General features: G+C 38.8%; 1 protein-coding gene across 1 annotated transcript in view; it reads right to left on the reverse strand.

Moving 5' to 3' along the window:
• SLIT3 (slit guidance ligand 3) overlaps window positions 1-26,463 on the reverse strand; it is a 524,461-nt gene that overhangs the window by 62,176 nt on the left and 435,822 nt on the right. Inside the window, exons 24-26 of the mRNA XM_068417108.1 lie at window positions 20,589-20,660; window positions 15,794-15,957; window positions 11,484-11,608 (exon numbers count right to left, since the gene is read on the reverse strand). Of these exons, the coding sequence (XP_068273209.1) occupies window positions 11,484-11,608; window positions 15,794-15,957; window positions 20,589-20,660 (361 nt within the window). The remainder of the gene's footprint in view (window positions 1-11,483; window positions 11,609-15,793; window positions 15,958-20,588; window positions 20,661-26,463) is intronic.

Here is a 26,463-nt window from a genome sequence, read left to right on the forward strand (position 1 = left end):
AGTGTATATACAAGCTGTTCCTCAGTACTGCTGTGCCAATTTCTAGCCTTTACAAGTATCCAATACTGGAAAACATTACATCATGATTAGTAAAACACCCAAGAACAAGTAGCAAAAACGAATAAGGACCTCAGCAGGAAGAACAAAGGATAATACGATAAAAACGCACTCATTTGCTTTGACACTGTTTCAACCACTGCAATGAGTTTTTTTTAATTAATTTTCACAAATTAATATTGTCTATGGAGACTGAAAGCTTCATTCAAGATCATATGGCAGGGATCTGACCTCTGTCTATTTTAATGTGATCCTTCACCTGTTTCTAACAGCATTGGGCACAGATAAGAGGTGGCAGCATGGAGCTCACCACAGGCACAAGGTAGAAACCTCTTGGTGTATAGAACTATTGCTGCTGGCTGCAGTAGAAACATCATCCAGCCAGCGATGAGGACACTTGCAGACAGGCAGAAGGCTACCCGACTTCAATGGTTTATGAATAGGGACACCCCCTTCCAGCTAATTACAGCCTTGTTCAATGACTACAATGCTTTAAAGCATGCTGGAAAAATGAGCTGTACAAAGGAAATACCAAAGTTTATTCAAGTTGTTAACAACATACAATGTATTCATAATAAATTTTATTTAGATGGTATATGTAGAGAACAGATGGTAGCGTTCATGTGTTTAGTAAAAATACTAGACAAAGACAAATATAGTTGATAGAGACTTTAAATTTAGAACTAGGAAATTTTCATAAACAACTTAATTATCAAGCTCTAAATACAGCTGAAGCTTTTAGGGAAATCAGACAAAATCACCAGCTACAAAGATCCTGTATTGCAGACCTAGTCCTTTACATCCCTAATAGCGGAAGTAATGCATCCACATCCAACTCTCAGTCTCACAAACATCAATACACTTGTCTTACGGGTGTCCTGGTCAGAAGTTAATAAGCAATCATTATACTAAGGGAAAAGGCTAAGTAAAACTTCCACTTCATGATAGGCTTGAAGGAAAATTCACAGAAAGAAAAACTGCGAAGTATGCTGTGTTCTATGGGTGTGCATTCAGGAATGTTATACAAACTTACAGGTAACTGCCAGCTTTAAAATTTTAACCTCCTAATGTCGTGAAATTAAGAAAAAAATGGACACTTACAGCCACTATGTATAGCTTTGCTCTGCTTCCACAGAGCTTGGGAAGTATTTTATTAAACACAGTTTTCTGAACAATTCTGATGTATGCTCGTTGCTTGAGTGTTAAAACTACATCTGCATGTGCCAGTGGGACTCGTTCACATGTTCAGACCTGCAAAGGTCTAATAGCAGAGGGAAGGGCTAAATGTGGTGTGTAAACAAGTCATGATTCCTGATGCTTCATATAAAAGAATGAGATGAGATGGGATGTGAGAAGGGGAAAAACATCCAGAAATAATAGAAGACACGGCACTGAAAGAGAATTCAGTTTGAACTCTTGAATGAATTTGTTTACTTGAGATTTGCTTCTTTAATGCTTAGTAAAGTGAGAACTATGATCAAACGTTTTCCTGAAGTTATGGCATACGGCTATCCACTAAGGCACAAACTGGTGCTACCGTCTTTTTACCTAGTGGCATCTTTACCAGTGTCGTCTTTCACCATTTGAAACCTTTATCCCTCTGTCATAAATAGTCAAAATTGGAGAGTAAATTGAAATATTCCCAGGGCAGGAAGGGAAAGAGATGTCTCACGAGCAAAGTTTTACCACATAAACCTCAACTGCATTAGAAAATTAAGCTAGGAAATAAGAATGAGATATTCAGCAGTTTGTAACAAATACATTTAGCAGCCATAAATGCAAAGGAGAAATAAGAAGAATTTTGCATAATTGACCAAGGAAACACAATGCCATGAATTCAGCTACACAGTCAACACACCCAGTTACAAGTTTGGTAGGAAAAATTCTCTCAAGTTCTATTCACAATTGTGTATTTCAGAGCCTTTCATTGCAAAAAACCCCAGTATTTGCTATAATGAGATCATGAAAATGAAAAGTTTTACATGCACTGCAAATCTTAAAGCAAGTTACGAAAGTTAGCATGCCATCTTCTGCTAATTGCAGCACCAAGGACTTGATGGACACCTCAGCGATCACAGCAAACACAGCTACTCAGCTTTGTGAAGGGAATACTTAGTTATTAAATACTTAGAGATGTTGCAAACTGCATGAAGAACGAAACTAACTTTAAAATGTAAAATTAATCTAAATTCTTTTGCAGGAAGGGCTAAAAAATACAGCATTGCGAACTGCTGTTATTTTACCAATGGAACCATTTGAAATGGATTTCCTAATTGACTGCACTGATATGAAGATCTATTTAGACAGCTTACACACTGATATCTATATACGGTAGTCCGAAGCTCTTCAGAAGATCCAGGTAATACTGTTTCCTTGTTTATACTCTTTCTGGCCCTGGACATAATGGCTAAGGCTCAGTCTGGAAAAGATGTAGATGACGCTCATTGGCAAGGTCAAACAACTACAAGAACTGGCAGGGTGTATGTTAGATCCATCTGCTTAGGCATATATACAAATTATTTGGCAAGGCACGGATAATATCACAGTAATTTTGGATCAGATTGCTTTTAGATTGCCAGGTGGAAGTTGACAGATTTTGATCATCTGTTGTTCACAAAAATGCTGTGACTCCTCCTTCTGAATGCAGACCTTGCTACAGACATCCACGCCTTGGATGCCTCTAGGTTAGGGTACTCGTAGTGGTGATGAATTAACTATTTCTCTTTAGTCATCTCTACCAATGGGGTAATAAAGATGTACCTTCTAAGGATTGCTGTTTACAAGCCAATTAATTTAACATGAAAAAGTAATTAAATTCATCAATTTCTCATTTTGAAAAAAGTTTTAAAATAAATTTGAATTTACCTAGAATTTTTTTAGTTCAGTATCGTTGTTTATACAGCTGTACTTACACGATATAACAAAAAAGTTGCCCGCTGCTCACAAGCATCATGAGAAATACTATTTGCTAAATGGCATAGAAGCTAGATTATGAAAAAAAGATACACTTACATTGTTTTTATTGATACCCCCCTGCCATTTGGCTGATTTAACTCCCTCTGAAAACTTTCACAGTGTTAGTATCCGAAGTAAAAATACAGATAATAGTTATTTAGACCCCACCATCTTCAGGACTGTATAGTTATCTTCTATGCCAGTCTAGCTTCAACTGGCACCCGATTAAACAATAATTGGGCATGGCAACAGCACTTCTTAGTGACTTCCTTGTCCTTGTTAATAAATCACAATTGTCAATTTATAGCAAATTAGGCGAACTCTGCTCTCTTAAGCCTCATTTTATTTAAATCAGAAAGATTTATGATCCTCCAGGGTATAATACACCTTCCATTATCTCTGTAGCTAGTAATCAAGAATACACCTGTCAAAGTCAAAGTGCAAGGATTCATCATATTATTTTTTTAAAACTCTGGTTCTTCTCCTCTGAGTATGAAATTTAATTCTCAGTGGACATCTGAGGTTTATTTTGCAATTATATTTATTACCATGTAAATCCTGATTGTCCTTCTAAACCTCTCCTTACATAAGCACTTTGGGTTTCAATGGTCTTTTGGGCTTTTAATCAATGACAGAAGATATGTCATTAATCTATCACGGAGACAACTCACATAGCACATATCTGAACTGAGTCAAGACGTGCCAAACTGGATGGGGCAGGCGCTCTAGAGCTTCCAACGTTACTCGATCAACCGGCTGATGCAGATCACTCTGTGAATGTTTTGGGAGAAGTAGGAGAAAATTAGGGACACTGAAAATAGTTGATTTTGCCCAGGGTTGCTCTGTACATAAAATCCAACCCAAAATATTTGATGTAAGAAGGACATTGAATATTTTATATGTAGTCTCTAATTCAACCAATATTCACGAATGAGAACAATGTTTTCAGTATCTTCAAAACACTTAAGGGCCTATTTATTTTAAAATACATATTGCAGTGACAACAAAACTTTCCCTCTCAGGCTATCAAAAGCTAGTGCCTCTTTTTTAACATGAACACTGTAGAGAAAGTTATAAGTACTGGACATTTGTATAGAAAACACAATTCCTATTAATAAGAACTAAGAAATAAAAGAAAATATAATTGTTGTATTTTAAACTTATTGCTCAAGGCAATAAACCTATGCCTAACAAGCTATTGAACGCAGCCTGCATGAGAGAGGAGGGACACATTATATGCAGGAACCCAGTGAAACCTAATATAAGACAGGGCTTACGTGATTAAAAAATCTCTCCAAAGAACTCACTAGATCTCTGAAATAAATAGAGCTAAAGATGCTGGAAGAATCACAGTCCCTTTGAAGAAACTTTTGCTGGTGCATCCCTGTCTGCTAAGGATGCAGGCTTCTGGTTTGGAACAGTTCTGTACTGAAATGGTCTCACACTGAAATACATGTTATATCAGCAAAAATGCCAGTATAATTTATTTTGCTTGTGGAAGCTCTATAAAGCTTCCCCCCCAAGGCTTGCCACTCCTGAGATACCAGCAATCCTTTCTGGTGTAAACCAAGACTGTAATTTCATAGTGGGTCGAACTGAGACAGGTAACCCAGGCAGGCAGCAATGTCTTCAGAATCAAACATGCAAATGAATTTTTCAGACTACTAAAGAAACCAAACATGCCCACTATGATAATGAGTAAGAGCACAACATTATTTTGGACATGCTCATAGGTACGAGGAGGGGACCCCCGGGGGGCCATGGAGGCAGGCATCTGCCCTGCACCAGCTCAGCGCTGGAGCCTGGCACTGCCAGCAGTGGAGTGCAGAGGGCTTTGGTACAACTTTCCTGCAGTGTATGCCCACTTACTCCTACACAGTAACCTAATGCTCAAGCTAGTCTGGCATTATATAATTTCTTTAACAGGAGAGAGCTTACTCTCATGTGATAAAGAAAGTTTTCTTTTTAGCTTAGCCTGCTTACAGCAACTTCGCCAATTCCATCATCCCCAAAGGAAAGGGGAAAATAAGGCAATTAACCTCCTAGGACAATCTCTGTTCGTGTTCTTGGACAACAAAAGAAACCCAAAAGCCGTATCGTCAAGTACAGTCAACGCCAAGAAAACCTCAAGGATAATGGATGACAGACAATCACAAGAAAATTTAACAATAAGGATTTTCAGCTGTGACCAACTACTTCAGCTGATTCAATTATGCAGAAATGGTGGGATGCAGAAAATTAAGAGCTGGTTAAACAGAACTTGATTAAGCAGAGTTATAGCAACCAGCAATCACCTGAAAGACAGACAAACCACAGAGGAAGAAGAATTATTATTTAGTGTAATAGGACCAGGCAAACATAAGAACAAGAACCTAAAATTCAGACTAAACGCCTAAAAGCGCCTTTTCCCTGGGAAAAGAAAGATCAGAAGTCTGGTCTGTTAAGGCATTTAGAACCAGACCAGAAAAACAGCAGAAAAAACAAAGTGTGTGTGTGTGAATAATCCACACTGACAAAAGAATGAACATGACGGTGCCCACCCGTGGCTATGGCTCACTACTCACCTTAACTGCTCAGCTACTTCTCCTGATGCAGCACTGCACAAACACAGCAAATGCTTGAAGCTGCCCAACATCTGCTTTCTTGTTGGCCTAACAAATATGGAAATACTTCTTCAGAGTTGGCTTTATTGTTATGAGCCCTCATTAGGGCATGCCATAATACATTACTCTGTTTTTTACAGGCCTTGTGGCGGGTGTATGCATGCCTCACCACCTTCAGCCAGCAACTGTGGCGGTAAACCCTCCTTAAGCCTTTCATTTTTATGCTCTTCTAGATGTAAATCTCCATTTTCTTTAGACCTACTATACCAGAAAGGGCAAAACCAAAGAAACACAAGTCTGACTGATGCAGTTTTACAGAACAAGCATACACAGGAAAATACTGTGATTTCTGCAGTTTTTTTCTGCCCTAGGAGCATTATATGAAATTATAACCACCTACTGCTCTCACTGGTGTTTGCCCTAAAAATCCATACATAAATATAGGTCTACTCATTTTACACGGCCACCCATTACCTGTCACCCTTAAAGGCTTTCTGCTTGATTTTACTAAGAGTGGAAAATGCTTCTTCAGCATTCATTAATAAGTATTTTAAGTATGGTTAGAAAAAACAAAGAACAAATAAAACACCCCAGATCACATAAACACATGCTCCAGGAGAATTTATTAGAATGAAAGTTCAAGGCAGAATCACCTCACACAAACAGTATTTTGCTGCACTGATTTCTTCATATGACAACTTGGCATTGACCTCACATTCCACCGCCTTTCCCCCCCAGCCCTGACACTGGGAGAGGAAGGAGGCCAAGACACAGTAACATGTGAAGGCAGAGATGTTTGCTCGCCTGTCTCACATGGATGAGGGCAGGCTGGTTTAAGAGTTCCTTCCAATTTCTCCTCCTTTTCCAAATCCAACTTGGGGATTTATTTGTGCGCTGAATAATGTATATGGGGACTTACATGCATATGTTAATAGACCCACAGAAACAAAAGCACGGGGTTACATTTCCAAACAGTATTAGCCTAACAAATGAGGCACGGACTCTCACACAGCTGGCACGCATCAGCACTCGGTTACATTCATATAACCCCACCCAAACCAGCACAACTGAGAAACTGGCCCATTGGAGTAAACTTGCACTGTCTCGGCCTTGAGCTGTAAGAGCTGGCCAGAATATCTGTACATGAGCAAACACTGCCATATCTATGTTTTAAGATCAGTTCTGTGTTGAATACTCCTCAAACAGCCATTTCTCTAGGACTCTGACAGATTATTCATGTACCGCTACAGAAGTACATCTACACGGCAAAGTGCAAATACAGCAGACTTCATTTGCCCGTGCTCCAAGCAAACGCAAGGCCATGTGCACCCTCATGAGCGACTGACACAGTGCAGCACTGAGTACATGCTAATGGTATGGGGTCTGTACTGATCTAACCTGCTTATTAGCCCTGGGCTGAGCAGTCACAGCTTCTGCTCAGCTACATCTATCTGCTCACGTGCTGGCACATTACTTATATCTGCGTACAACATGTGATAGACACAAATCCCGCATATCCCAGAGACACTCTGCTCTGAGATTCTCAATTTCTAACCCTGTTTTCCAGGGACGAAAACCTGGCGCAGGGGGCAGGGAGGAGGAAAAGCCAAATTCCTAGCAGAACTTTGGAGCCAGCTTCCTCACTAAATATCATTCTGGCTTCACTATAATGCCTCCCACCACAAGAGTCTGGCTGCAAAGAACACTGTCTCTCCAAAGCCCAAGAGCTTTCCCAGGATTTTTCCAATTGTTATCTGTCATTCCGGATGACTGGTGAAATTGCTTGAACCCTCAAGATATTGCAGCACTGCTAGAGAAGTCAGGACACTGGCTGAACTCAAGAGGGAGGTGAACAGAGTTGGATAAAATTTACAGAGCAACTCTACCACAGACACACATCAGCATCTGTTGCCTGAAGTGTGGGAGATGTGCTATACTAATTTCACCTATCTTCACTTCCCATTGCAGACAGCTTTTGGTAACAGCAGCACCCAGAGTTGACAAACGTCCTGCATCCCAACAGCTCAGGCTCCCATTTATCTGAGCAATCAAAGAGGCTGTGGCAGGTACTGCATCTCATATTTCAGGTTGGCAATGTTCTTTCATTTCAGACAAAACACAGATGTATTTTAAACTCTCTTTCCCCAGTTCTACAAATATCTCTATTTGGAAGAAAGAAAATTATTCTCCTTCATTTGTTGTTACCTCAGTTTTAAGCAAAAAAAAAGTATTAAAGACACAAAAATCAGCCAAAATCCAAAAGGGCATTTTCAGAATACAGCAATGGCAAAATACACTGAGTGTTGGTTTCACTCATCTTAGTTTTTACTATAGCTATTCAAGTAAATCCTTTCTCAATGGCTTATTGATTGCAAGTTTGAGTATTCTCTTGCATTCTAACACCCATAGGCTCGATTTTACAATATCAATGGGAACACATAAAAGCCACACACTCTGCAGGATGAATGAATCAGTACGGTACAGTTATCTATTTGCCAGCCACCAGCCGCACTCACACACGCTTGCACTGCAGGTGGCTAGCAGCATTTAAAGCAGAAGAAAGCTTCATTTCTCTACTTGTAATCACACTTCACAATCTAAACCACACATACTATTTAAATAATCTTTCAAAGAATGCTATGGAGAAGAGATTTAAAAAAAGACCGTTGGATAATTACACCTATGTCAGTGTTTAATATGAAAACAGAAGTTTCATAACATTAAGAGACTTTTCCTGCCAGCCATGGTGGCACCCTGGAGCTCAAGCTTGTGCCGCCTGCCAGTCGCCGAAGGTGGCACTCTGACACCACCTCCCACTGTCTTCGGGGCTTTGTCCCCAAAGAACAACTGCAAAAGCACTGTTTCAACCATGGTTTATCTGTAGCAAACACATTCATCACCCATTTTAAGGAAAGAGCAGCAGCAAAGACAGCTATCAGCACATAGCCTTTCCCATTCCTAAGCGAGCAATCTGTATTTCTGTCCCCATCAAACACAACTGCTCAGCCCACTGGCCTCTCAGCTCAGGTGGTCCATGAGCTATGTCACTTTTAAATTTACTCAAACCCATCATGGGCAGCATCACACATTGTTAAAAGCCCCATAAGGTATACGTTCAATAGCAGAAACATTTTTGTGATCATGAAAAATAAGAGACTGAGTCATCATCAATGTGATAGTTAAAAATAAGGCTATAGGCTTTTGCGACTACAGTTAACAGGTAGAAGTTCCTGATTCCATCAGGCACTGGTTTGGCAATCGGTAACTTAGGTGGCTTTCTGCTAGTTGGCCTACTGTTTTTTTTTCTGAAGGCCAGCATGAGCACAGGAACCCCAGCAAGCAGCCTGTAACTGTCTGTCCCTTTCCAGGGAACATTATGAAGCCGTCAAGTCATTTGAATGAGGTTACATTTGGAAAAGGGGTGGGTTTTTCACTTTATTGATGCATTCTTCCACACAGGATTTTTTTCAAAATCTACATCAAACAAGGAAAAACAAATGCTGAGAGGGCAGATTTAGGGCAATTTATCAAGGTCTTGGAAATAGCTTCCAGATGGATAGAGCTGTTTGGTGCTGGCTGGTGAGAAGGAAGTAAGGTATTGTTATTGAATTAGCATGAATCTCTGGTGGAGAACTGTGTGGTAGATAGAGTGCTCCTTTCATATGGTTTGCATTTGGGCCTGTCATATTTCATTTTTATTCAAAAACCTGTGGCAGAGACACGCAGTTCTTTTTTGCTTATTAAATTACCACCAATTCTCCCTGTACTGTTATCCAGTCAGTATTTTTAAACTCTGCTCTAAGTGCCATGCCTAGGTCTGTTTGCTCTTTGCCATGCTTGGATGACAGCTTGGTTTTTACAAGCTCACAAGTGGTTTTAGGTCTTGCATTCACACACTGAATGTTACCTGAGAAAGTGTGTGAGAGAGGACAAAAGCTGGATGCTCTACGAGATGTTTAAACTGAGTCACTTCAAGAGTTTATCAGAACCTTTCTAAGTAAAATGCTGCATACTGAGGTCTAATGCACACTAGAAGTGATTGCTAATATAACTATTCTTGATTATTCTTGTTAATAAATCCTCCCTTTGTAAACATGTCTTCTAGCAGTATAAACGCATCTATACTAGTGCATTTGTTAATACAGAAATAATGTAAAAAAACCCAACCAACCAAACAAAAAAGATCTAAGGGGAAAAAAAAAAAGATATGCTCATAACCAACAAATTTCTACATTAAATAACCTGGATACCTGTTCCATGACACATGCTTTACAGAGTAAGACATACACAAAGATTTATGTATTTTCCTGCTAGTTTTGAAAGCGTTTACTCTTCAAGTTATCCTAACAGTCACTTAGTCCCACCAGAAGAATTCAACGTAGTTTATGTTAAACACCAAATTAAAATGACTCTTCTTCTATTAACCTGAGGAGATAAATAGCCACAGTATCCCTCACTGCAAAGACAAATCAATTGTTACCAAGTAATTAGTTTCAGTTAAATGAATTTTTGACAACATGGTCTTTTAAGATCCTAGAAAAGTTGTTGGTTAATAGGCCAATGGGTAGACGGATTTTTAATGAGAGAAAATTTCCAACGGCTTTTTCAACTATTTAGGAGAATTGTTACTATTCTTGAGTACTAGGCATGGGGGCACTGAGGTGAAACAGAAGAAATAAGCTTTACATCTTCCCTTTTCCAGTGTTTCAGGGATCTACCACAATTACTCTGTTACCATCTGGGATGTATCCTAGGCAAACAGAGAAGGGAAATGGTGATATCATCAGAACAAACTAATTCCTAAATCCTACCTGAAACGTAAGACACGGATACTTGCGCTTACTTCCCACACATATGTCTGGTTTTGCCCTTCTTTTTTTTTCCCTATAGTTCTTATTACTTTGTGTTTTATGAGCATCTGCTTCAACTGACTAAGACTCTAAGAAATATCCAACGAGGCAAATAAAATCACAGTCTACAGGCTGCAACCTACTTCTTTGGCCATAATGTCTGATCCCCCCCAGGCTGTGAACAGATCATATGCCTCATTTATTACTTAATCCTTCAGCTACTGACTACTGAGCTAGGTTTCCAGTTATATCAACTCTGAAACAAAGTCTTGGTAGCCTTAAGCTCTCATGATGCAGGGTTAACAATGGGAGTTATACATCACTACCAAAGAAACTGCATTACTCAATGACACGATTTTCCAATTTTCAAATGTGTTACCAAGAAACTGACACCGCATACTCACAACGCTTGGCATCGACAGGATTTCACATTTGCAGATCACTCTATGGACATTGATGCTCAGAAGTCAGAGACAGCTAAGCTAGTGGTTGTGTCTGATCAGTTATCACCTTTCTGCTAATCTAAGATGGATGTAAACTAGCAGGTATCAACATTATGTCACCATGGACTAAACTGGCCCTTAATTCTAATCTGAAGTGCCTCCTCTTTGGCCTGGCAGCCTATGAAATGGTTATCTTGCTGTTGGCAAAAGAAAAGAAGTTAAAAGGAAGATAAAATCAACTTGCCATTTCATATGGATGTCTACATCATAGAATCAGCGAATGCCCAAGGTTGGAAGTGACCTCTGGAGATCGTCTAGTCCAACCACCCTGCTCTAAGCAAAGTCAACTAGAGCAAGCTGCTCAGGGACAGCACAGGGAGAAAGAAATGCCCTTCCGATTGCACCGGATAAAATTTGTAGCGGGGCACAGTTGAAAGGTCACACACAATCTGCTTGAGTAAGGGATCTTTTGAGCTCAGTTGCCTGTAAAATTGACTTCTCATGGTACAACAATTAAGAAAACAGAAGGGATGGGGAACACTATTGCTTTTCATGTGGTTAATTTGTAATCATACCTTGAAGCCAAAAGGGCAAGTGCATTGATAAAACTCCACTGGATCATTGTTGCATGTCCCATTGTTCTTACATGGATTGGAGAGGCAGGGGTTACACTTGGACACAACACCGATATCTATCGGCTCTGGAAAGGCAAAACACAGTGTATTAACAGATAACTGGATTACAAAATTAATACTTCCCATACTCACACATACATTTTTTCCTAATGCAGTATTCACCCTGTGTTGGCACAAAGGCACACGCTGTGGGTGCAACCTTACACAGCAGCATGGGATTCCCAGGGATCAGAGAGGTTTTAAGTGCTTAAATCAAGTGCTAAGCAAGTCTCAGTGATGCTTGTATTCTTCTGGACATGCAAACATCAGCTCTGAAAAAACATGTTGGCAACCTCCAGAGAGCGGGCTTATATATATATATATATATATATATGTATATGGCTTTCAGCAGTTTTTCCTTCTCTCAGTGCTGGAAATTCTGCAATACCAACCCCTAGGGAACTATAACATGACATTTCTATGGCTGGTTACAAGAATGAAGGTGCAGATGCAACAGCAGAAATGAAAAAAAAACATGCATAAGAAAGATTTAGTTAGAGGCTTATGGGAATATTTAGGTGTAAAGTGTTCTACCATCCTTAATTTTAACAGAGTTCAAAGCTTATTTTTTTTCCCGTTCTGCCCAGAAGAATCATTATCAACATTCAGCTATCTCGGCAAAGTGCAACAAAGCCAAATACGCAAAGATGTAAATGTATGCAGGTAAATACAGATGGCCATATTTAAATCATTTAATAAACCACATTTTTTAACAGAACTCTTCCAGAGAAGTAGTGATGTTTGTGGGTGAGCAGGGAAATGAACACAGACCAAAACAATACTAAGTACATTTGGGGTACCAAGGCAACCAATATTTTATTGTTGATATTTTACAGAAAGCCAATGTAGACAGTTACATTTACAGTTAAAGAAATGGTGATTTTGAAATGGCTACATTTCAAATATTAATGAGTTAGTGGCTTTTACACATAATAACATAAAACCTAACACTTTAAAAGTGCTTAAATTATACCAGGCACCAAAAGCCCTAAAATAATTTTATGTCATTTTTAAGAGAATACATTTTAAAATAATTTAAAACTGGTTCTGTGCTAATCAGAAGTGGGCACAGAGCTTCTGTTATTGCATGACAAATGATAAGTAGTAAATTGTGAAACATCCTGAAAGTGAAGAAAAGAAGCTTATACTTGATTATAGGAGGTGGAGCTTCGGAAGGACACCAAAACTAGGGATGAAAAAATCCCTTCCAGTCAAGGATTTGCTTTGGACCATCCTGTATGAGGTCTAAACCTTCATCATTAACTTTGAATACTTGCACAGCACCAACACGGGGTAAGAACATGACAGCAATGGGTACCAGGGAGTCTCAGCTGAAAGGCTCCAGCAATGTAAAGGCTGTATCCTGATCCTATACTGATGGTGGTGTTAACAGAGCACAGCTGATGGCAGAGTGCAACATGCAATAATGAGGAAAAAAACCCACAAGAAGTAACAAATCAAAAAAAATGAAATAAAAGACTTGTCATTCTCTTCTATCTTTGCGTTTATGTCTAACTAAATGCCATATATGTTTTTAACTTGGAGTTAGGACAGCAAGAGGAAATAACGTCTGAATTTCTGGCACTGACAGGGGGTAGAATATGACATATCTGAGCTAATTCCGTCTTGAAGGTAGAATATACGAAGAATATATGAAGGTAGCTCCTCGGAGAGCTCATGAGACAGGCAGCAGTGCTGCTCTTCTAGATTTAGAGGTCACTAAGCCAGACTTTGTTCTGTTATTTACTTATTTCATCATACACACGCATACATTTTCCATTTATTCCTATAGCATAGATCAAAGCTAATCAATGTAGGAGCTAATAAGAACAGTGTTGGTTCCTAGCAGTTAAGTAGTTCATTAGTTTGCCCTTGTGGATTTGATTTATAAATCCATACAGCAAAATGCCCTCAGCCCAGCACATTCCTTTCCTCTACTGCATAACTAGGAGGGCAATTTAATAAAAAGCAGAGCTGAGTTTGCATGACTTGCACATTACATACTTTTATTTTCTTGGCTCTGAGGAGACATAACCTTCTGCTCAGTCACAGGCTAAAAACATAATTTTAACAAGAATAAGTTAAACTCTACATTTTTTAATGTAAAAGTTACTGGAGGTCACAGAGGACGTCTATGCACTACCTTTACACAAGCATCTCAAGGTACCAAGCTCAGCACGGGCTGACTTTGGCAGCAATGACTCAGGCTTTCAGGGGGACGGGGGGTTCAGCCCACCCCGAGCTCTGTGCTAGCAGTACTTCCAGCTAAGACTGAATCTACACAGGCAGAAGTACAGACATTTCCTTGGACACTCTGTGTCACCCCACAGTCTCGTTCTTCTGCTGACAGGCACATGTCACAGCTACAGCTCAATGGTGAGAGGACGATGCAGCTGCAGGACAAACAGAGGCTGCAGCATGCCCTGTCACAGGCCAGGCATGTGGCTCCAGCCTGAGGGTAAACCTGCACGTGACATTGTAATAAATCCTGCTGGCTTTACCACAAAAGAGCATCACCAATGTCCAGATAGAATAGCACGAGGCATTGCATCTTACACAGGCACATGGGAAACGGGTTCAGTTAGACTGCCAAATCATGCATTGTTTTTCAAAATATATGTATTGTGATAAGAAAAGGTGAATTTTCTGAGGCTCAGAGCTTCTCAGAGTACACTGCCACTCGTCCAGACCATTAACAGTTTCTGCTTGTCCAAAGACCACATCCAAATCAACACTTTTTTCTCCTTTTCTATTCAGATAAAGTGAGCCATGGAGACAGTTGTGCTAGTAGAAAGCCCACCAGCTTTCTAGTGGCCCAAACTAATATTTACACAAAAAAACATACAGATGTTTTTAATAGTCTGGATCACAGGTTTACTTATCTCTTTTCTAAGAGTTGCTTGCTTAGTTTTGAGAGAAAGTAAGTGTAACTATTGATATATCACAGTTTCAGAATGAAGAAATCAACTAGTTTCTCTTTCTGGATTAATTTTCAGACCCTGTTTAATATGTAAATAGGACCATTTTCTTTGTTTCACTTTGTGTGAACAAGTACATTATTCGATATTTTTAGTATTTAGGGTATATTTGTACTTCATATTTGAGACACTACTGTAAAGTCTGTAGTTCTGATAATTATAGTCAGAGTTCTCATAGTTTTGAGACTGACATTTCAAAGTAACTAAATAATAAGGCTACAGTTATTAAAAATGTATTTGAAAGGACATAAAATTCAGCTCAGGCTTGGGAACCTGTGTTCTAAACCCACCTTAACACCATCATTTGTTTGTTCAGCAGTTTAATCCCAGCCTCTATAAAATCATGCTGCCAAGCAGTACTGCAAATGTGCATGGCACTCTGAGAGACATAAAAACAGGCTTTATGCCCTCATTTCCATCTCTAATGGAGAGAGAGAGGCTACTGACCCAGCTTTTCCACTATAAATATAGCTCCATCTTCACATACTTGCTGGTAACCTAAGCGAACCTTTCAAACTTTTTTTACAATAAGAACATACAGGTATATCCTAAACTACATTCAATAATAAGCTGCTTATTTTATGCACAAAAAAGCATGCTCCTTATCATTTGTCTATCTGCTCCCTAATGCAGCATGCTCCTATCATTGACTACCCCAATCGTTAACAGCTGCATCTCAACCCTCTCCTAAATCAATGTTCACTGTATTCAGACATGAAACACTTTCCATAACCTACAGTTTCTGATAGAGACCTGATGAGGACAGTTTGCAGATATCCAAATGATAACGTACTTTTGGTAAATATTTGCTTTGCAGAAGAATTCTCAGTTTTCAAGTAAATGTACATAATAACCGGAGTGCTCTGTATTTTTAAAATAGCCTTATTTTACCAAAGTTTTCTGGGGTAGGTAGAAGGCCAAAATCAATTTATTTGCTCAAATAAGTTCTAACAACATCCTATATGCTACCTTGCTATTATACAATCTGGTGCGAGCAACAGGAATACTAATTCTTCTGTGGTTTGCTGGTTTTCCTTCCAGTGGTGCAGTTAACTGCACTTTGTGGAAGAACACTTGAAAATGCAACTTGAATGTAATGTGACGGTTCAGCCAAACCCAATTTCCCCCCAAACTCACTTTAAAACCAAACAGCTTCCAAGAGTATAAAAATAAAGCACTGCATATGAGGAAAAGTGACAGGACAGAAGAGGGAGCCTCCCAGCTTGCTCCTACCTTTGCACTGGAAGTGGTGAGTCGGTGTGGTGAGCAGCAGCCTGTCCACCATGGCGTCAGGCCCGCTGCAGCGGGCTATCCCGGGCTCCTTGTACCCTGCCTTCACCCACTCGGAAAGCCAGCGGAGGTTGCAATCACAGTGCAAAGGGTTGGTACCTAGAGCCCTAGTGGTGTAAAACATTTAACAGCAGTTATTGTGGCTTGCAAGCAAAGATAACATCCCTGATCTCATTGAGGCACATTTTCTTCTACACTTTTAGAGGAATGCTTTACTTGAAAATGTGGGAAAGATCTTCTGAGTGTTCAGGAAGTCTTTCAGATTTATCTCCTCCAGTATTCCCACTCTTTTCCTTCCTTCCCATCATTAGTTAGGGAGGTTGCATAAATACCTAACAACAAATCACTTTTTCAAACAATAAATCACTTTTTGAAACAATTGTGCTTGAGCAATGTCGCCAGACATACTGCTTTCATCACATTTATCACATTGGTTTCTTTTATTTAAGTCTTTGGCCTTCACGTGTGTATTGTAACAGTGAATTGTGTAATTGAGGTTGGATCTGATGACTCCTGCTAATGTCTCCTCACTAGATGTAACATACACACAGAGCATACCTGTTTTCAAAACTGCAACCTGGTATCTGCTAAGTTTATTTACTGCTTTGAAAACACATTTGCTGGTTAACCCATCACTTGAGTTAGGTCATATGGTTGAAGTAGATGCATTCACATAGCGTAATTATAATTCATAGAACTTTTTCATTATCCATGGAGATCTACCCAAAGAAAACAAATCTTTTTGCCTTAAATTTAGGTGCTGCCTTGACTCATTTATACTATTTTTCTCCTAAAGAAAGTGTCTTTTCAGGCAATTACAAACAAAGTCCAGACTTCAGAAAAGTCAGTTTAAAAACAATTCATTTTTGAAAGTGTGAAAAAATGCATGTTGGAAGTCTGAATTTATTTTGCTGAAAATAAATATAAGGCTTTAGCTATACACTACCTGAATTGCCATGGGAAGAAAATTAACTAAATAAAGATTAGTATAGGGAAGAGATACTAAAGAAACCAATAATTTAAATTGTGTTTTAGACTTTACTATTTCTGCATATGTTATGAACTATTTTTAAGATGGTATTTTAAACTCAAGCTCCTTTCAAATAAAAAAATATCAGACAGGATATTAAGACAGAAACCTCGGTAAATTTGTTGATACATTTCTATTGGAGTGACTAATGAACCTATTGTGACCTAGACAGATTCATAATGAGAGTTCATAGGTTCAAACCCTGTCTAGAGCTCATTCATCAAAATTAAATGTGTACTGCAGCACAGTATTAAAAAAATATCCATCCGTTCCTTCTGTAAATCCACTGCTTACAATGGAAAAAAACTACTGGGTTGACTTTTTGACCCTGTAACTGTGATCAACTGGCTCACTTGTCCAAGGTCAAACAAAATGCAGCAGTGAAAGCTGGACTGAGAAATGAACTTTAGTGTTGAGAAACTGCCATACATAAAATGGGAGTGGGAGGACAACGGAAAGTTAGTTCCCGTGTTAATTAATCTTGACAAACTACATTAGAAATAAAGCTGCTCTATAGACACTAGAAATGATTGCCAATAACACGGTTGTACAATTGCAGAAATTATCACATGTATCTTTCCGGTCTTTTGTATGTGGTTTTTTTTTCTTCATTTCTAGGAACTATAGTGAATTCTTGTATTTTCATTCATGAGTTCTAACATACTCTCTCTATTTCTTTGCCTATTATAGCAAAATATTTCCAGAAGGTAAAAATATCTTGTGCTGTAATGAAATATCACCACCAGCATTTTCAAAATGTTGTGCAGATACTTCTGTTCAGACACTTTTTTTTTTTGAGGCAACTTAGAATAAAGTCAATTAAAATAACTCTAGCCACGATAATGTGGAGAAACAAAGGAGGAGACAGCTTTTTTTTTATAGGTAACTAACATAAATTTGAGTAAAGATGAGTTGATTCAACAGGATTAGGAATCTGAGCTCTTTATTGAAAATAAGCCTGACAGAAATACCCGCTGTACACAGCACCCACTACCGTGGGTTTCTTTGTGGAGCCCCTGGAGTGCCGAGGGGGCAGTTTATGTGTGAGCAGTTATTTGGGAAACTGAATCCGTTCTAGAGTTGGGTGTATCCGTGAATGGTGAGGACAGCAAATGCAGGCTGACCTAACTGAGAAGGTCTCAGTTCTACCCCAATGCATTTTGTGTTCTTTTCATATATTAATATATGTGATGCTTCAGTAGCACTGAAACATTTTTATCATTGCCCTGGACTAAACAAGTTAGTAGAGTCATGGCTTAAATAGACAATTATATGATTCAAGTAAATAAAGTAATAAATAGTAAACAAAAACACCATGTGTATACCACATACAAACCTTCCTCTGCCTTTAGTGAGGTATATCAGCTACATAGGTTGTTATAATAGTTACATTACAGCAATATGATATTCACACTGTAAAGGAAATTTGGTGAACCTTTTCTTGTAGGCTTTAAACAGCTATGGAAAAAGTGATTGAAGTATCTAGATCTCAGTTTTGTTCTTCCAATTACAGACCAATTTAAAGCTATTACAAAGACTCTGACTAAAATCAATAGTTTTGTCTATGTTACACAACTATTTCTTTGCAACTCTAAAGGTTAATTTGATACTCTCCCTCTCCCAAACTGTACTGATGCAGAAGGCCCAGGCCAATCATCCTGCTCAACAGCTTGGTAGTCAGCTTTCTCCAGCCATGATACCTATCCTACACTTAGCTGCACAGCTTGGAAATCTAACATAAAATTTTGTTCTCCCATGCATTATGAGTTTGATGAGCAGCAACCCCTTGTAGCATTTTCAAAATTCTTCCAAGTGCATGCTTTCTCCTTGAATATCTATGTATCAGGAAGAGCTCAAAATGAATTTATTTTCGATTATGTATGACTTCGTTTGAATAAGCACAGCTTTTTCTGGCATGTAAAGAGCAAAATCATTGTGGTTGCTAAAAGTTTCAGAATCCTCTTTAAGAAACTGGAGAGCACAATTGCACTGTAAAATTCAATTGTTCAGCTGTGCAAATTACACCCTAGACAGGTCTTATTTATTTTATGGATCCTACTTATTACTGTTCATTTGAGCTTTGTGCATTTTACATTTCTGGCAGCACATATATCTAAACAGATAGACTGCAGTGATTGTATTGGGCCAAAGGGGTTTTTATCACTCCCTAAGGTGAATGGTTTACCCAGGAAAATTGTATCTGCACTTCATTTAAAGTAAATCCTGAGGAAAATCCAAACAAATGGGGCATGATATGTTTATTTCTTGAGTTCTAAACATACCCTCAGAAGCCAAATTCCCAGTATGGAAGGTGTCATTGTGCTTCCAAAAAGGGGGTACAGGGCTTCGGCTCAGTCAGACTTACATTCCCAAACAACATAAAAAATGACTTGACTATACTGGGAACATGACGAAGAAATACAGTCTGTGCAAAACAAATACTTTCTCTGACTTAGGTACCAAGGTGTAAGCTTGAAACAGTGAAGGTTATTTCTCAGCTGAAGTTGAAATTGCCTAAGTTGCTCACATATTATTTCTGACCCTACCAATCTGAGACATCTTTATTTTTTATTGTCCGGAAAGAAACTGAGACAGAAAGCTGTTACACAGAAATAAACAGCCCGAGGATATATTTGCTATCCAGAAAATATGTAAATACGAAATGAACCTTGTGTTCAGGTAAGTGTTCTGGAGGGCATGTTTAAGGTTGCAAAGAGAGAAAGAGATATAAAACCTATGTTAAACGTACGCATATCTGTTTGCGTGTCTTGATGTGCGTATACATCAACATCAACTCACGTGCATGAGGGCAGCATCAGGGCAGAAAATATCTGAATCAACTTGTGAAACTAGTCACTTCACAAAAGGACCAAGACATACCCAACCCTCTGATTACCTGAGGACAGTAACCAAGAAACATGCTACGCAAAATTACTTTTCCTTTACAACTATTGTCTAATAATGTGAAGTATCACACATTCTCTCAGTGAAAAAACATTTTCTGTTCACTCTTTTGGCACCAACTGTTACACTTCAGGTTTATTTTGTAACAATTGCAGCTCTTTGCCTTTACAGTTCTTTCATCGAGTGAACTACATTTAAAAATATTCTGGACCTCCACCAATACAACAGTAATTTCTGAATTATCTGATATTCCGATAATTCCTGAAATACCTGAAATGTCTAATAATTTTTTGCAAATTACGGAATGAGGTATTAATGCTGTGAAATGACCAATTTCCTTACGACTAAATATATATGTCTGAAGTAGTGATTCATCAACAAGTTCATACACTGACAGCATTTCGGTATGTAAAACATATGACACTTATTAAGCAAAGAATTCACATTTGCTTAATATTTGCTCTTTGTGGGAGGTTTCCTGTCTCACTCTCAGACCATAACACACTCTGCATTTCACACAGACAATGCTGAAAGAAAGCCTTAAACACAAAGTCCACAGAAGAGGAAATTGTCACATTTGCTCATTTGGTTTTCCTTAAGAAAATATTTTGGTAACTCAGAACAACAGGTTCTAGTATTTTTTTATTTCCTTTGAACAGATACACTATGAATATCCAGAGCAGAATATGGAAAGTGAGCAGGAAAAACAGAAAAGCTATATCATCCTAAATTTGTAATAATATGTACTGTTTTATAAATCTGAAACTGTCAATCAAACAGATGAACCCAGACAGAAGTACTTACAGATGGGACAGGGATACCAGGTCATTGAAAGAACCTTCGGGAACACTGGAAATATCATTTCCATGGAGTGTCCTAGAAGAGGGGAGAAGCAGGAAGGTATCAAACCACAGTATTTTATCTGCTCCCCACAAGTGAAGGAATTGGTGCTTAAGAAGGATATTTAATTTTGTTTCTTTAAGAGTTTCTATGAGCTTCACAACTCATGAGCTTCCATGCTTTATTACTTCTACTTCTAGATGTTGGCATTTAAAATAATGATACAATTGGAATTGTTGGTGACTAATGTTTCAAATTAAAAAGGTGACATACTATTTATGTTATTAAAAGTATTGATGACAAGCAGACCCTCACATACAGACCTGTATTCTTTTACAGAATCCCATTAGCCAGTAACACCGGAAAAATAGAACAGGGAAAATAGGAACTGTGAAAGTTAAATTAAATATTGACTTCAGAGAGATCCTAGGAGAGAACGAGAGTCCATAAGGGCAAATATAGCTGCACATTCTAGCTTCCCATTCTTACAGTAGGAAATACTACTTTGTGTGGTATTTTTAAAATCCATTTGACAAATGCATTTATGCTACCATGGAAAATACTTGAAATTAGTTGTTTTAGGGCATTATTCACCCTGCATAAAGAAACTAACATTTTTATAGCAGGGTTTTCAGGATCCTTGTGAAACTGTTTTCTACTGTTTCCAGGACAATTTAAGCAGCTACTTTATCTCCTTTCTAAGAAATACATTTATGTGTGTGTTGCACAGGCAAGCATAAACACGAAGATTTTTCTTGCAGCTTGTGGAGCACAATATTTGTACTCAAAGTGGCAGACACAGGAGTAAAAATCATTATTTGTGATTACTTGTGGTTTTCATTGCAATTGCAACTGCAGGCCCTGCTCCAGAGTAGGGCACCACCACTAGAGGCTGTGACAGACAACTAGAGAGGAAGAGCGCTTCTTGCAGCACCAAGGCTACGATCAGACAGGAAAATGGGCAGCAACTAATGAGTGTGCGGGAGGGCACAGGATGCTGGAGGCGACAATTGCATAAAAACTATCCAGAAAATACACCAGAGAAGATACATAATAATGTAAGATTTTATTTTATAAATACATAAAATCAGCTATTCAGCTGCTGCGTCCTCTGCCTCACTAGATAATTATCTGGTAAAAAAATAGCATAGAGAAAAATATTTATAGTTTATTCCAACTTTTCTAGTTTGCATGTCATTGAATACCAGTTTAGCACTTCACATAGTAACAGACAGAAAGAACTCGTAAGGAGCCAACAGGAGTCGATTCCGCTGGATCTCACTTTGTTTCTTAAACAAAAGTTGGTAGAAAACTTGCCAAGGAAAAGGACATCAATATTTTAAAATGATATTTTCTTTTGCACTTCTCCCCTGAGCTGGTTCAGTTATAGCAAACTGCTGTATTCTTTATGGCCTCTCTCCCAGGTCCAGGAACTCCTGTCAGTGCTCCAGACGTGGCAGAGGAGGGTGGAAAGCAGAAACCTGCTGCGTGTCAGTTTTGTAGCAGCTCTTTCCCTCACTTATTTTCTAATTTACCTGGTGATTTGTGGAACACAGCAATCACACCTTATTTTTTATTTCTGTGACTGTATGGATTCTTGAAATGGTGCAAACATTGAGTTTATTTAAAACAAACCAAACACCTGAGCCCATGGAAATACACAATAGCCCCAGATGAAAATAGAAGCATCTCTTTTTGCATCCTTTCTTCCCTAACACCACTGTAAGCTTCACCAGGACCTACATGGTGCCTTATAACTCGTGAATTCTGCCTTTATACACTGCCTTACACCAGCATACACGTAGCACGAAAAGCCCAGCTTGCCAGGGGAAGATACACCTTGTCCTGTCCTCCCATGAGGCTGGGCTCTACCATGGAGCTGTGAACTATGTGAGCACAAGCAATGTTACCACAACGTTTTACAGCTGCTCATTGCAGCTGCAGTTTCTATCTTATTGTGCTGCAAAGCTTTTCTATAGAGCATGAAACCACAAAAACCGCAGCGAGTTATCCTGCTGGCATCTCTCTCCAGTTCTTGATGCCAGTATACCAAAAATCTCCCCTTCCAACATCTTCATTCTGAAATTATTTTTTAGGCATACGTAGGTTTTGGCTATTAATACTAACACTTGGTATATATAAGGATGGATCTCCAAGCAATTAATCCGAACAGGAACAGGAAGGATATGAGCTCCCACACAGTAACTCCAGATAAAGCACACTCACTAATTCTATACAGAATGACCAACTGACTGAGACATACCCCACAGCTATTAAATAAAGAGTATTTTTGTAGGTATGAGCATGCAAGATCAGGCCTGGTCAACAACTTGTCATCAAAACGCTCCCTTCCTCAGTGAAATGAGCATATGTAAATAAGCAGCCACTCATAACAAGCTTATATACTGATCTTTTAAACTACATAAAGATGTGCAAGATGATTCTCTCTGAACAGACAACAGAAATTATATTTATCTTTGTGTCATATCAGTTGTGTTTATTCTGTGAAGGGGTGCATTTTCTTTCCTAGATGTCTTGGAAACTTCTTCCAAGAGAAGCTGAAGAATGACAAAGTCATTTATCTGTAAGAAGGCAAAACCATCAAAAATATAAAACCATTTGGAATGAATGACTTGACTACATATCTCAAACACTGAGGTATGTTTTATGGTTCATTTCTTTGGGTTGTTTTTATTTTACTAACTGTTCCCAAGCCCTGCCTCCTAGCCCATTGTCTCATAATATCCAGTTCCTATAGACACAAAGGGGATGCTTTATCAGTAAACAATGACCTACCCTGTAAAGACAGAAACGTGGCTAAAAGCTTGGCTGAGCTTACAGAGCACATCCCATCAAGGGCAAACACCACCAACGAACCCCGAAGGATACCAAACCCTGCAGGAACCAACACAACTCAGATGTCGGAGGAAGTGGGAAGCCACAGTGTCACTGCTCAGTGCTCATAACAGTAGCGCCTCTTACAGGTTTACTGGATACGTACAAGCAGTCATTCGGCGATGAAAAAAAAAAGAAACAAAGCCAAATACTATTTCTGTTATGTCAGATCAGTGCAGCATCCAGCAATGAAAGTATATCGCAAAAATTGGTTCCAAGGGTGTGCCTGAAGAGTATTAGTGGTAGCTTTATCATCAGAAATATTGCTATGTTTGTGTGAGCTTTGAACTGCAGTGAATATACATCAGTTTTCAGTAACACTAGAATATGTCATGTTAGTAGAATATTCTGTAGCTCATTTTATCTTTTTTTTTTTCATAAATGTAACATGAAAAATTGTTTAGTGATCTGAGAAAGTATTTTTAGTTCTGGAATTTGCCACTTGATTAAATCAGGACAAAATGTCAGAAGTTACAACATCGTCACACAATAAAAATATTCTTTAAAATAATCAGTTCAGGTCTACCAGAGAGTTCTAATATTTATAATTACTTTGTCTCAACCTCAGCTTTTTTAATCTGTTTACATTTAGCTTTTAAGAAGACTAGCTTTGGGCAAAAATCAAAAACAAACCTACAATTTTTCACTGCAATAGCTTTGGTGCAAAAACCTGCTGATAGCAACTTTTGTTTATTACAAAAATTCTTAAGACTCTAGGCTGAAATTGCTCCCCAGCCCGCTTTGGTTGCCATTATGGATAAGCCATGTGAAGACTGAAGATTAAAGGCCTGATTGTGTAAACACTGATATATATTCTGGCTTAAACATAAACATGTTGACTGTGCAGTTTTCTCAACTGGGCTTGTGCTGAAAGGTGTGAGAGAGAGAGAGGCCAGAACCAGATATCTGTCAAAGATCAACTTCTTCACACATCTATGATTATTCTGATCTTCAAATACATATTTACTTCATTTACTATAGAGGGGCAAAAAGTAAAGAAAACATAAGGAATTTGGAAGACACAGAAGCCTGTATGAGAAGGGTCTGCTACCTTCAAATGCATGCACAGCCAAAGGTAATGAGATGTCTATATTCCTTTTATTGAAAAAAAAAAAAAAGTAGAAATTGTTTTGCTTATGTTTCTCTTTTAAATTCCCCTGAGAATATGGATAATAAATAACTGACAATAACAGATTGCTCACTGTCACTCGGAAGCCATTTTCTCTCTGGAGAATTGATTTTTTAATAACAACATAGATGACATGTGGCAAAAGTTGTAGCTGATACCAGAGTTTTGTGGGCCATAATAAATCAAATCAATCTGGAGGCTTCCATGCGCATGGAGCAGAGGCAGAGATTCCCATTTAGGTTTCATTTCACTCATGCTGCTCTGTGCAAGACAGGGAGGGCTTCTCCCATGAAGGAGGAAGATATTTTTTCATTTTGATTAGCAGATCATTTAAAGAAGCCAAAAGATAATAGTTGTTATTAAAATATTGCCTGCTGTTTCTGTCCGTACGTGGCCTGCAAGAGCAGAACCCAAAAGACAAATTGTAGCTATTGGAAAGAGTGAGGCATGGTATATCTACACTGCAATTCAGGGTAGAGAGTCCCAAACTAGCTTTAATCAAGCTAGCTTGCATATCAGAAGCAGGCCAGAAGACAGCTCCATATGGAATAATTTATTTGGCCACGAAACAGAATATATTCATCTGTGGCTGAATTTCAGGACTCACGTAACAGCTCAAATGTGACCATCCTGGTGCGCTAGAAATCAGAGTCCCATGCCAAACTTAAAACAACACATCCAAATCACATCTCTTTCTTGTTTTTAATAATGAAAACTGGGAATCTAAAGCTGTCTTGTAAGTTAGGAGGTTGAAACCTAGATATCTATTTTACTACTCAAACCGCAGTGAAAGAGCTCGGCCAAACAGCACTGCCTGATCGCTTCCACAGTTGCAGTACTGCCCATGTTGACATCTTAACTCCACTCTTACGGAGTCAGTGCACAGCAACCCTTGCTCTTTAAATTCATAGAAACTTCTGCATGTGAATGACAGCTAACTTTTTAGACAATACTAATGTGAAGTTTCAAAGCACTCAGGACATACTCTTCAACTCCTCTGTCCTGACCTTTCAGTGTTCAAAGCTCTTGCTCTTTCGGCACACTGAATACCCTCATCACAGTTAAGCTATTCAATTTACTTGCTTTCAGTTTACTGTGTGAGTAATGATGACCCAACTTGTGCTGCTGGGCTGTGTGGAGGAAGGTGGCTTCTCCACCTTGTCCTGACATCTGCACATGGGGTCACGTGTCCACACACACAACTGAGCAAACCCAGCTCAGGGTTTGTTTCAGATGGGGAGTGAGAGATTGTAAATACAAGACTGAAGCAGGAGTCAGCCTAGCAGATGCCTAAGAGAAGCTGGCAGGGGCTGCTTGTTGCAAGGAACAGGCCCACAGCCCGCACTCCAAGGCGATATAAAGAAGATGACTTTCAGAAGAGATTGTAAGCAAACTGTTCAATCCAGAAAGCTGCTGAGAGCAGCTACACTGGAAAGAAAGAGTGTAGAAAGGGATCTCCAAAGAAAGAAACCACACGTGGACATCTCTGAGTGTGCCATCAGTCAGCATGAGGTGAAATTTTATTCACAACTTAAAGACATCGGAGACAGGCATCTCAGCATTACTGGTGCCCAGCCCCTGGCTTGACTTACTCATTGTTTCAGTGTGGGGATTTCTAACTTCCCTTCAGATTGCATTCTTTTATGTAAAACTTGCCTGGTGAAATCTAAATTAATAGAAAATATTCTAAAAATGAACAAGTTTTCAGTAAAGACACTCTTGCTGAAGCATCCAATGGAAACTTACACTCTAAAATATAATCCAGTTTTTACAGATAAAGAGAAAATTCCTTTCCTGTGGGGCACCCAAACATCG

The sequence above is a fragment of the Nyctibius grandis genome, chromosome 22 (genome assembly GCF_013368605.1).
Source record: "Nyctibius grandis isolate bNycGra1 chromosome 22, bNycGra1.pri, whole genome shotgun sequence".
In the NCBI taxonomy this organism is placed as follows: Eukaryota; Metazoa; Chordata; class Aves; order Nyctibiiformes; family Nyctibiidae; genus Nyctibius; species Nyctibius grandis.